The sequence below is a fragment of the Phascolarctos cinereus genome, unplaced genomic scaffold, assembly GCF_003287225.1.
Source record: "Phascolarctos cinereus isolate Bilbo 61053 unplaced genomic scaffold, phaCin_HiC Scaffold_4;HRSCAF=312, whole genome shotgun sequence".
In the NCBI taxonomy this organism is placed as follows: Eukaryota; Metazoa; Chordata; class Mammalia; order Diprotodontia; family Phascolarctidae; genus Phascolarctos; species Phascolarctos cinereus.
In genome coordinates, this window is record NW_027555847.1 from 394,645,442 (window position 1) to 394,657,684 (window position 12,243).

At 38.8% G+C, this 12,243-nt stretch overlaps 1 protein-coding gene across 1 annotated transcript in view; it reads left to right on the forward strand.

Moving 5' to 3' along the window:
• The window catches only part of TRIP13 (thyroid hormone receptor interactor 13), a 30,683-nt gene extending 25,241 nt beyond the window's left edge, over positions 1-5,442 (forward strand). Inside the window, exons 13-14 of the mRNA XM_020985654.2 lie at positions 1,509-1,578; positions 4,407-5,442. Coding sequence (XP_020841313.1) covers positions 1,509-1,578; positions 4,407-4,505 — 169 coding nt within the window. The 3' untranslated portion in view covers positions 4,506-5,442. The remainder of the gene's footprint in view (positions 1-1,508; positions 1,579-4,406) is intronic.
• The last annotated feature ends 6,801 nt before the right edge of the window (positions 5,443-12,243 follow it).

Sequence of the window (12,243 nt, forward strand, 5' to 3'; positions counted from 1 at the left end):
AATGTTTTCACGTGCTGCTGGGAAATCAGAAATACAGGAAATGGGGTACAGAAGTCTATCCTGCCCTACAGGAAAATACAAGGGGAAGGGGATAAGAGAAGAGGGGAGAGATAGAAGAAAGGACAGACTAGGGGAAAGGATATTCAGAATGCATGCCATCTTGGGGTCGGGGTCGGGGTGAGATGGGGCGAAAATTTGGAACTCAAAAACTTGTGGAAGTGAATGTTGAAAACTAAAAATAAATTTATATTAAAAAAAAAAGAAGACTTTGTTAAGCTTGATACACTTACTCAAGGTATAGACATTAAATGGGTTCATGTTCCTGGTCGTTCAGGGTTTGCAAGCAGTGAAGAAGCTGATAGATTAGCAAAAGAAGGAGCTAAAAAAATCTCAAGAATCCATATAGCATATTTAATGCTGTTATATAATCTAATTAAAGAGCAAACCAAATGCTCTTTATTTGTGTGAATATTTGCCTAGAAGACATGAACTATTGCAGGTAGACTTAGGAACATTCTTGTTTGATCAGAAAGACCGTGTAGTTTTCTGTTGAGGTATGCTTAGGATATTAAACTACCTTTCACCTTTAAAAAAAAATGGAAGGAGAGAAAATTAAGTTGATAGGGTCAAGTAAAAGTTCCGTGTTGAATTTTCATAATTGTTTAATTTTAATACAAGACATTGTAATATGTATCTAGATTTAGATGTAACATAGTACTTTATGAGATGTATTCTAATAGCTTTGTTTATATTACACAGAATGAAGGGAAGATTTTACAGTTATCAGGTTTAATTTGATGACTATACAGTTAGGTCTTGATTGATATGAATAATGAATCCCATGAAGCAGTTACATTATTTGAATTTGCACTCTATTTCTATTGGTCTGGAACTAATTACCATATTTACATGCAATTATACTTTAAATAATGTGGATTCAAATAATGCAACCACATCACAGAATTCTTTGTTGACATTAATTGGCACCTAGCTATATATAAATAAGTATGGATAATTCAAGACCAAAAATGGATTAAATTTGGCCTACATCATCTCAATTGGCTGTTTATATAATTAACAATCTTTAGAACTTCTTTGTACTTGTGCTCATAGTTCCTTGCATAGTATTAACTGAAGTTATTACTCATATAACTAAAGGAAGAAAGCAATGTGTTGACTTATTAAACTTATCCTTAGGGCCAATAAATTCATTGGGTGCTTATTGGGAAGTAAACGTGCAAAGTTGGTTGACTCAGGATTCTTGGACAAAAATAAATGGGATTGTTTCAAGCTCTCACTTAGCTACTTATTTTTCTTTCCCTGGGGTGTTTTCAGTCTTTGGCTTTGAAAGTAATCATGATTCATCTTAGAATGTATTTGTGGTTAATATTGTTGCTTGAATTTTGCTCTGCAATTAATGTTGAAAAATATTCATAGGAAAGAACCATCAGTTTAATCTATGGAAGAACAATATTTAGAATTATTTTGTTATGTTTATTTTTAAACAGAAAGAGTGAAGGACTTAGTGGCCGAGTCTTGAGGAAACTTCCTTTTCTAGCCCATGCATTATATATACAAGTAAGTTTTTGTTCTCGCTCTTTTTTTCAACTGATGTTTCCATTCTTGACCATCATTAGCCACTCATAGAGCCTTAACTTAAATTACTTCTCACTTAAAGCCTTAGCTTGGAGCAACTGTACTACAGGATATATGCCAAAGATATTAAACATTCAGGCCATTTGAAGACATGTTAATGGCAAAGGCAATAATTCTGCCTAATGTAAAAACTTTACTAGTCATTCCTGGCAGCAAGGTTGGGCCTAGGAAAAATGTGAAGTGAGTTAAGTTTATTTACAGTAAACTTTTCTTCCTATAACAGGGTCTGCCCTCTCCACAGTGTCTTAGGCTCAGGACTTGGAATCATAGAATCTTAGAGATGGAAGGGGCTTCAAAGGTCATCTGACCTAATCCCTGCCTGCATCATGAACCCCTTTATAATATCCCTGATGAGTCGTTACCCAGCCTTTGCTTGAAGATGGAAAATTCAGTTCCCTCTCGGACAGCCCATTTTGGTTTTGGACAGTGCTCATTGTTAGAAACCTAAGCCTTGTGTTCAACTGCAGTTTTCTTCTCTGTAGCTTACATCCATGACACATATGATAGTCTCTTTTCAAGCAGCATAAGAGCCACTAGCGTTCTCTGTGGCTTCCCTTCCCTTTCTTTATCAGATTCTAATTGGAATTTAAAGCCCAACTTCATAATTTGGCTCCTGGCTGCCTTTCCTGACTTACTGCATAGCCCTTCTCTGCACTCATTTCATAGCCCTTCTCTACATTTATTCTGGGTTCTAGCCAGTTGGCATGTGAACTGCTCCCTGAACTTGACACTTCATCTCCTCTCCCCCCACCTCCCCACAGCTGTCCTCTCTAACCAGGATGCAATCTCTCTCCAGCATCCTTTATCAGAACCTCTTCCTGGAGTCATCGAGTTTTTATTAAGTACCATTAACAGTAAAATGAATTTTCTTACATGTCTGGTACAGTACTGGAAAATTGTAAGAGCTCAGCAAATAGTTGTTAACTAAAATGACCACCCCTCCCCCAGGCATTTAAATGGGATTCTTGGATATAATGTCATAACTCAGTGACAGAAATGTCTGGTGCTGGATTTTCAGCCACTTTGCCAGGCCAGTGTGGGAGTTGTATTTGCATAATTACCTGCTAGTTTGTCCTGAGTAAGCTTAAGTCTGAAAGGATGATTAACAGTTAAATATTGCTTACAAAGTATTTTCTTTGCCTTGTGCTATAAGTTTAGTCATTACTTTTACGCTGTATAAATTAGTCCCAGCCTGGCTTTTACCACCCTTGAATCCCTTGCTGCCTTCTTCTGCTGCCACTCATCTCTTTCCAGACCCTAACAGTAGATTACTCCCACCACCATCCTTCATTCCTGTTCACCTGCTGTAGAATACCATTAGAGGAGGTCACATTACATGTTTATGGCCTGGGTCCAGCACAAACCTAGGTCATCCAATCTCATTGGGGTTGTCACTGCTTTCCTCTAGTCATTTTATCATCCCATGCCCTCTCTTCTCCTGCTGCATTCCCTCTTCCCACTTCCCTTTTAGCAGAGAACTTTCACTGCAGAAATTGAGGCCATCCCTCATGAACGCTCTCTCCTCCCCAGTTCTACACTTGACGTCACCTCAACATCTGTTCTCATTCTCTCTCTTCCTTTTGTGCCAGCCTCAGAAAATGAGGTGAATCTTCACCTTGCTGGTGTCCCTTTAATCATTCCTCTTTCCCTTCTTTATATTTAGCCTTCTTCATAAACTGATTTTTCCTGCTGCCTACAAACATTTTTGCCTATCCTTTAAAAAAAAACAGAACAAACATTTGAATTATTGCCGTACGTGTCTCTTTCCTTTCATGGCCAAACTCCTAGAAGCAGCCATTTCTTCCTTGCCTCCACTTTCCCGCCTCCCATTCTCTTCTTAACCCCTTGCACTCTGTCTTTCACACCTACCGAGGTCACCAGGGACCTCTTCGGCTAACTCCATTGACCTTTCCTCAGGTTTTATCCTTCTTCATCTCTGTAGTTTGTTTTAGAAACCATTGACCACTTCCTCCCTGTGGATCCCCTCCTCCCTGGGTGTTTGTGACAGTGCTCTGTCCTCTTCCTGCTAGTCTTCAGCGTCCTTTGTAGGATCATCATCCATATGTCATCCCCTAATTTTATGTGTAACACAGAGTTTTTTCCTGGCCTCTCTCCTCTTGTCTCTGTACCCTTTCCAGGAGTCATTTGGGGGTGCAGCAGAGAGAGCATTGGGCCTGGAGTCGGGAACATCTGAGTTAAAATCTGGCATCGGACACTTAGTAGCTATGTGACCATGGACAAATCACCTCACCTCTTCTGTCTCAGTTTCCCCAACTGTAAAACGAGGATAATAACAGCACCTATCTTGCAAGGTTGTTGTGAGGATCAAATGAGATAATGTTTGTAAAGCAGGCTCATAATAGGTGCTCTATAAATGCTTGTTCCTTTCCCATTCCTTTGATGATTTCGGCAACGCCCACAGATTCAGCTGTCATCTCTACATACATAACTCCTAAGTTTGCATATCCAGCCCTCATTTATTTTCTAAGCTACAAGCACATATCATCAACCAGCTCTTGAATAGATCCATTGGTATCTCAAACTTAATAAAAGGATTGTTCTGTCAAAGTTGGACCCAGTCAAGAGGCTGCACCCGAGGACCTAGAAGGCCACATGTGGCCTTGAGGCACAGGTGTCACACCCCTGTTCCAGAGTGTTAAGGTTGCGTGATGAGTGACTGCTAGAAAAAACCAGGAGTTTTTGTATTTTGATCTATTTTGACCTAATGGTACTCTGTTGTTTGCTTCTAGACACCAACCGTTTCAGTAGAAGGCTTCCTCCAGGCCCTTTCACTCATAGTGGACAAACAATTTGAAGAGAGAAAGAAGCTTTCAACTTGCATTGGATAATCTTTTGTATCTGATTCAGTTGCACACCCAGCCATTGATTTAATATTCTTAAGCACAGCTGTTGCCCCTCTAATTCCATCTTTAAAGAAGAGTTAAATTGGGGGTCAGAATTACTCATGTTCCATTAGTCTTTGTTAAAAGCATTAGTGTGTGCTATACACAACATCATTGTCAAACTCCTTCAGAAAGATAAATGTTCTATTGTGCTCACTGTGTTGAGGGGAAATTTAGAATGTATATACTGACAGTTTTGTTCATATCTGCCCAAAGAACCACCTTTTTTTGTTGAATCTTCTTTTTATTTCCTTTGTAAATTTAAAATAAAATTGGCTGACAATTTAGCCTTCAGGCACATTGTATAATAACTAATTGTTGTTAAATCTTTGACTTACAATTAGAGCATTTAACAATACACATCATACAAGATACAGCATGACATTGATTTATCTAATTTTCTTATTTAATGCACAGGTGCTATATACAGTGTGTTTAAACAGCAGAAGTCCCACATTTTTTATAGGAAATGGGAGAAATGTTTCACTCTTTGTAACTTTCAGACAGCGTATTAGAGCATTATAAAGTTTAAAGGTAAAAATGTTTAACATTAAAAACATGTATAATTACTCCTAATATACCTCATAACCTTATTGTAACTACACTATAGTTTTGGTTAATAATTTTATTTTTATGTGTTTATTTGTTGAATAAATGCTCTTCATTTCTTGAAGATTAAGTTACAAATTATGTGCCATATAAAATGAACTGTTCAATAATGAATGTAAAGTGAACTTCATGAATTCTGCAAATTATATTTCATTTTCACCTCTGGTTAGGATAAATTCATGTTAGTGTGTTCTATATAATATCTACTCTTAAAGGTGATGTTGATTTCATTTATACCTATTTTGTTTATTAAAAACATTGTGGGGATTTTTTAGATTACTTGTTTTGCCGTTTTATTGATCTTTTCATATAAACAGAATAACTTGCTGATATAGAGTTGGAAGGGGCCTCAGAGGCCATCTCAGTCCTCTCATTTGACAGATGAAGAAACTGAGGACAAGGTTAGTTAAGTGACTTGCCCCTTGTCACAGAGGTAATAAGCATCAGATGAAAGATTTGAACCTAGTCATCCTTCTTGACTTTTCCGCAGCCTTTGTCACTCAGTCACCCTCATCTCAATACTGTCAGGTTTTTAGGACGCTCTCCTGGTTCTATTTATCTGAGCCCTCCTCAGTCTCCTTTGCTGCATCTTCATCGGTTTGACAGCCACTAACTGGGCATCCCACAAGGTTCTATCCTATGTCGTGCTCTCCCTCTGTATTGTTTCACTTGGTGATCTCATCAGCTCCCATGGATTCAATTATGTCTATGCTGATGATTCACAGATCTACTTATCCAAACCTAACCTCTCTGCCAACTGCACACCTCCAACGACATACTATCAGGCATCCTATAGATGTCTATATAGATATAGATAAAGACATGGATATGTATAGATATCCTATAGAATCTCCATATTGAATAGGATGTCCTGTTGAAGACATAGTCCCCAGTTCTCTAGGCTCGCAACCTAGGTGTTGTCTTCTTTTTATCTCTTTTCTCTTCAGAATTTCATAAGCATCTCATTTCCCCCTGTAAAATTTTATTCCATGACATCCCACCTAACCTTCCTGTGCACCTTTTGAAATTGGCTTTCCCAAAATCTTAAGTACAGACCATGCCCAGATTTTTTCCTTTTCTGTCACAAACTCTAGAAAGCAGTGATCTTTTCCTCCCAAGATTCCCATCATTTCCACCTCAATAAACAGTTCTCTATCAGTGAAACACATCTCCAGAAGAAAGTTTTCCCTTGTTCATTTCTTTGCCTTTTGAGGGATGAAACTATCATTAAGGTAAGGCAAGAAGTTATTAGCCATTTTTTCGGCTGAGAGAGAGAGCTCCAACAAATGTGCAGAGGATGAAATCGATCACTGCTACACCATGTCTCTGTGCTAGGCTTATGATGTGTTTCCCAAAATCATCTGTTTGCTCTTTCTATCTAGCACAGAAGATTGAGGAGTGATCAGGAAAGAGAAGAACCTGGAAAAAGCAAAGTGGTATCCAAAAGGAAGGAAAAGTCAATAGTAGCAGGTGCTGCAGAAAGGTCAAGAAGAGTCAGAACTGAGAAAAGGCCATTAGATTTAGTGATTTTAAAAATCATTGATAACCTTGGAGAAAATAGTTTCACTTAACTGATTGCCTCCCTCCCTCCCTCCCCCCCCAAAAAAGGTGAGAGAAGTAAGTGGGAGATGAGAAGAGATGACTTTTTTTTTCCTAAGAATTTCTCTGTGAAAAAGAGGCAAAGTAAAAGCCTCCCATGAGGTCAAGGACTGTTTCACTGCTGTTTTTGTGTCCTGAGCACTTATCCTTTGTATCCTGAGTCCGGTGCATAGCTTAGTAAGTGCTTGTTGATTTTTTTATTTATTGAATATGAGAGGAAATATACTATTTTCTTGGCAAAGTAGGAGATATGGTTGTCTGAGGGTAGAAGTAGAGAGAGAAAAGATTTGGAATGGCTTTTGTGAGGAGATTCCCCTCCTCCCTGGGTTATTCCAGAGAGTAGAACTAAGTCCAGGTGATGGAAGTTTGAAGGAAGGAGGCTTTGGCTTAATATAAGAAAGCACTTCTTAACAATGAGAGCTATCTAGCAATGGACTACATTGCCTTGCGTGACACAAGGGTCTCCTTGCTGGGATCTTGTGGATGAAATCCTGCATTCAATAGGAAGTTGGAATTGTGTTATAAGAAATGACGAGCAGGCAGACTTCAGAAAAACCTGGAAAGATGTATATGGACTGATGCTGAGAGAAGTGAGCAGAACCAGGAGAACGTTGTACACAGGAACAGCCATGTTGTGCGATGACTATTGATAGACCTAGCCCTTCTCAGCAATGCCAGGATCTAAGACATCTCCAAAGGTCTCATGATGGAAAATGCTATGCACATCCAAAGAAAGAACTATGGAGTTTGAACGTAGATTGAAGCATACTATTTGCTTTTTTTTTTCTTTTGTTTCCTCTTTCTGGTGGCTCCTCCTATTGGTTCTAATTCTTCCTTACAACTTCACGAATGTGAAAATATGTTTACTAGGAATGTATATGTATAGCCTATGGAGGGAGGAGGGGAGGGACGGGGAGAAAAACTTAAAATTCAAAAGCTTGTGGAAGTGATTGTTGATAAATAAAAATAGGAGGTCGGAGTAGATGTCCTCTGAGGCCCCATACAACTCTAGCATCCTGTAAGTCAATCATTTCTATCTTAGTGTGAAAGCAGGTATTGATAAAAAGAAAAAATGAGAAAAGCGAAAGACATTATGTTCCAAGAGAAGCTTTCACTAAGAGAGAAATAAGGAAAAATGGAGGTAATTAATACAAAGTTCATTTACTTCCCAGTTTTGTCTAGGGCTGCTTGGATGGTGAGAGTTCTTAGGAGTAGAGATGAAGCCTATACCCAGACAAAAAAAAATTAAGAATGAGAGACTGAAGGTTAATGTAAAGACTAAAAAAATAGTCAGCAAGGTTTGAGAGCTCTGTATGTCCCAAAATGACAGCAAGTTGATTTTGGACTTTAGGCCACTAGAGGACAGTATATCACCAGCAATGTCTGGCATTTGATGCCGAATAAAACAACTGCGGCCTCTAAATGAAGAGCACAAAAACAAATATTCTGGGAACCACATGGAGAAAAAAATTACCATAAACCACCCCCTCCAAATGCATAGTAAATGTTAGCATAAACCCGGATATTTTAATTTCAGAAGTGGGGGGTGGAGAGAGACATCATTCCTATTAGAAGAGGAGCATTTGAATATTTCACTTCTTGACTTAAATATTTTTGGGGGTCTTACTATTAGAGGAAACAGCATGGTATATTGTGCTTCAACATTTACCTAAGGCTGGTGCTGCCAGACATTGTGTGTGTGTGTGTGTGTGTATGTGTGTTTGTGTGTGGTTAGAAGTAGGAAAGGTTGATGATGATAAAATAGGGTTTCCTGAACTCTGTTGGGGGAAAGAGGAAGATTAGGAATGGGTAGGAAGATGATAAAAAAAAAAAAAGAGGAGAAAAGGAAGAACTAGTTAACTCCTATGCGGATTCCATGCGATCTACAAAAAAGCATGAATTCTCTTCAGACCAGGAACAAAAATGGCCAACAGACAAGTGAATCCAAAGATGATGGAGGAGCAGAAATTCAGCTGCTCTGGCCAGGTGTATCTGCCGTGTTCTGGCAGATAAATTACAGCCTAGGAGCTAAAAATACCTTTCTACTATTGACTGCTGAGTTGCCATCAAAGACTTGGGGGTGGGGGGGGGGAATGTGAATTGGAGAAGCGCTGCATTCCTCTAAAGTCCTGACTTCCAAAGAAGGGAAAGAAGATGGGTACTTCAGACTATAGGGCAATGGGCTTGACTAGAAAAATTCTAGAATTATTAAAAGAATAGTTTGGGAGCATCTGGAAAGGGAAGATATAAGACCCAACATGGGGACATTAAGGACTTATCATGCTGTAGTAACCTCATTTCTATTTTTTTGTTTGTTTTTTATTGCTTAGGCAATGGGGTTAAGTGACTTGCCCAGGGTCACACAGCTAGTAAGTGTGATGTGTCTGAGGCCGTTTTTTGAACCCTCCTGAATCCAGGGCCGTACTCTAGCCACTGCACCGCCTAGCTGCCCCTCATTTCTATTTTTTGAGAGGATTTCTAGAAGAATAGATCAGGGAAATTCTATGAGTACAGAATCTAAGTATTTCAGCAAAGTACTTGCCATACTTGACTTTGTAATATCTTTTTATTATTATGAAATTGAACAAACAAAAATCCCAGAAACCAAGGAAAACATCTGAATATGAAAAATCAATAAGTGTCCTGAGAGGAGAAGGTTTTTGTGGGGCTGAGATAAACATCAACTAAGATGACTATTTGCATATACAAATTACAGAAAAAAGAGGACTGCATATATATATATACACACATACACATACATACATATAATGTACACACGTACATGCATACATATATAAAAGTCTATAAACAAACCATCCTTCAAATTAAAAAAAATAGAGTTTGGTTATTCTGAACTTGTCAAACACCAATGAACATTTCCATGTACAAAGAACAGAAAAAGAGGATTGTATATGATCATGAATCTCGATTGCAGCCTATATTTTAAATATGTGAGATGTGACAACATAGCACTTTTGTTTCCTTTTTCTCTTTTGTTTATTCTTCTCTGATCCTGGGTTAATGAGTATCAAAGATGGGACAATCTTGTATACTTCAGAAGGTTGGAAGAACCACAAGAAGTCCAACTGCTGAAGTCCATAGCGTAGTCTTGCCCTTGCTAAAACAAAACAAAAAACCTGAGTCTGGAGAGAAGCTAGTTCTCTGGACTGATCTAGTTGACCCGGCTCAGCAGTGAATTGACCCAGGGGCACTGCTTCTGGATCAGAGCACCTGGATTAAAATCACATCTCTTACACTATATATGCACCCTCAGACAAGTCACCTAACCTCTCTAGGCATCAGTTACCTCATCTGTAAAGCGAAGAAGTTGGATTAAATAGCTTCTGAGGTCCCATCCAAACCTAAAGCTAGGTTCTTCTTCTATCAGACTAAGAATCATGAGGCTGCAGGAGCAGTGACCTTCATCAATCCCTGACCTTTACCAGCCTTCTTGGGTGCATTCCTCTGGGGTAGCTTGTCTTCTCATTAGGGGAATTAGACTCCCTGCTTTCCCAATTCTACTCCCACATCCGATTCCTGAAGAGTAGTTCTGCTCTAAGGGGTTCTCCCCAGCAGGGGGAAGAAGTACAAAGATACCTAGAGTGCAAAAATTAATCAGGTACAGAAGAGACAATTTTTATTCCTACACAGAAAGGGAACGCTAAGCAATTTTTAAAAAATCACGAAATCATCACAATCAGTTGAGAAAATAATAAGCAAGCCTAGTTGGGACAGTCATTCACAACAGATCTGTTTTTTCTCACTATTTTATAATTCATCTCCACTGATTACAGCCTGATCACTCCAAGTGAGCGCCTTTCTTTTGGTGGGCAATTCTTTTTCTCATGGCCCATCTGGCCCTTTCTCTGCCACTGTTGCTCTTCCTGATGTAACTTCTTAGATTCTTGATACTCTAAGAATTGGGTGCACAGGAAAGGAAAAAGAGAACAGCTACTTTTCAAGCTCTGGCTAGGTCTTCTATGGAAAAAAAGAAGGCACAAACAAATAGTGACCCCATACCAGAAGCATGGCTTGCCTCAGACTACATTTGCTCATAAGCCATCCCAATGGGAGTAGGGGAAAGTAATCTTCCCACCAACCCTTTGGAGTACAACCATGGCTAGAAAGTATTTCATATGAAAAGGACCCTGGGGATTTACTGTCTTGAAAGCTCATTATAGCAACTGATACAATCTTGAGATTCATTAATATGAAGTATTCACAATGAGATGATAGTTTTACTATACTTGGCCCTAGATGGGCCATATATGAAATATTGTGTCCAAGTAGGGTGATCAGGATGGTGACCAGGGACCATTGATCCTGTAAACCAGGGATCTCTAGCCTGGAGAACAGAAGATTTAAGAAAAGTCAAGATAGCAGGGTTTTATTTCTCTCTCTCTCTCTCTCTCTCTCTCTCTCTCTCTCTCTCTCTCTCTCTCTCTCTCTCTCTCTCTTTCTCTCTTTCTTTGAAAGGCTGTTATATTGAAGAAAGATTAGATTTGTCTTATTTGTACCACAAGTCAGTATTAGGAGTAACTTGAATAAGTTGCAAGAAGGTGGCTTTCAGCTTGACATTGGGAAAGCTTTCCTAAGAATCAGAGCTGTCCAAAAAGTGAGTGGGCTGTGTGGGTGTGGGACTAAGAGATTATGGGTGGTAATAGCCTCAACCTTGTCTACGTATGTTGTTTCAGGTCTATGTTGAATTCAATGACTTGTGAGCTTCAATTCAGTTCTAAGAGTCCATATTCTATATGATTTAAAAGTCCAGAGCCATCATATTTGTGCCCTATGGTAATTTTGCTAGGAATGCTATTTTTAAAAAATTGAATATATAAAATCATGGCGATAATAGCATCTTTGCTTTCTTTCTTCTTTCCCCTTCTGAAATTCAAAGATATACAGGAGGAATCCTCCATGAAGTGAAGTGATTCAAGTTTCCATAATATTTCCAATCAATGTGCATCACCTTCAAAAAGAAAGACCTCTCTTCTTCATTTTAGTTGCATGCTCATGATAGTGAAGTGTGAATCTAAGCATGCTTATGTGCATAAGAGTAGAAGATATTTATTACTCAAAGCTATATGATCACTACAACCAGCTCTCAGTGTAGCTTTTTTGATTGAAAGATTTTGCTGGCTAAAAATAGATATTGTCACCAAAGTCACTCCTTAGGTAGCATGATAAGTTTTAAAGGGGTACAATAAATTCACTGGTGTGACCAATACAAATTATAATCCAATGGCCAGCCTTCTAGCAATGTCTCTCAAAACCTAGCTTTGCTAGTAATGGAATCAAAAATAGAAATAACTCAAAGGTCATCTGGTCCTAACTCTAACCTGAAACATCCATTCCCTCTATATCCCCAAGTGGCCATTCAAGTTCTACATGAAAGTCTCCAGTGATAGGGAAATCACTAGCTCCTGAGGCACCCCATTACACTTTTGGACAACTCTGGTCATCTTGTGAATTTGTT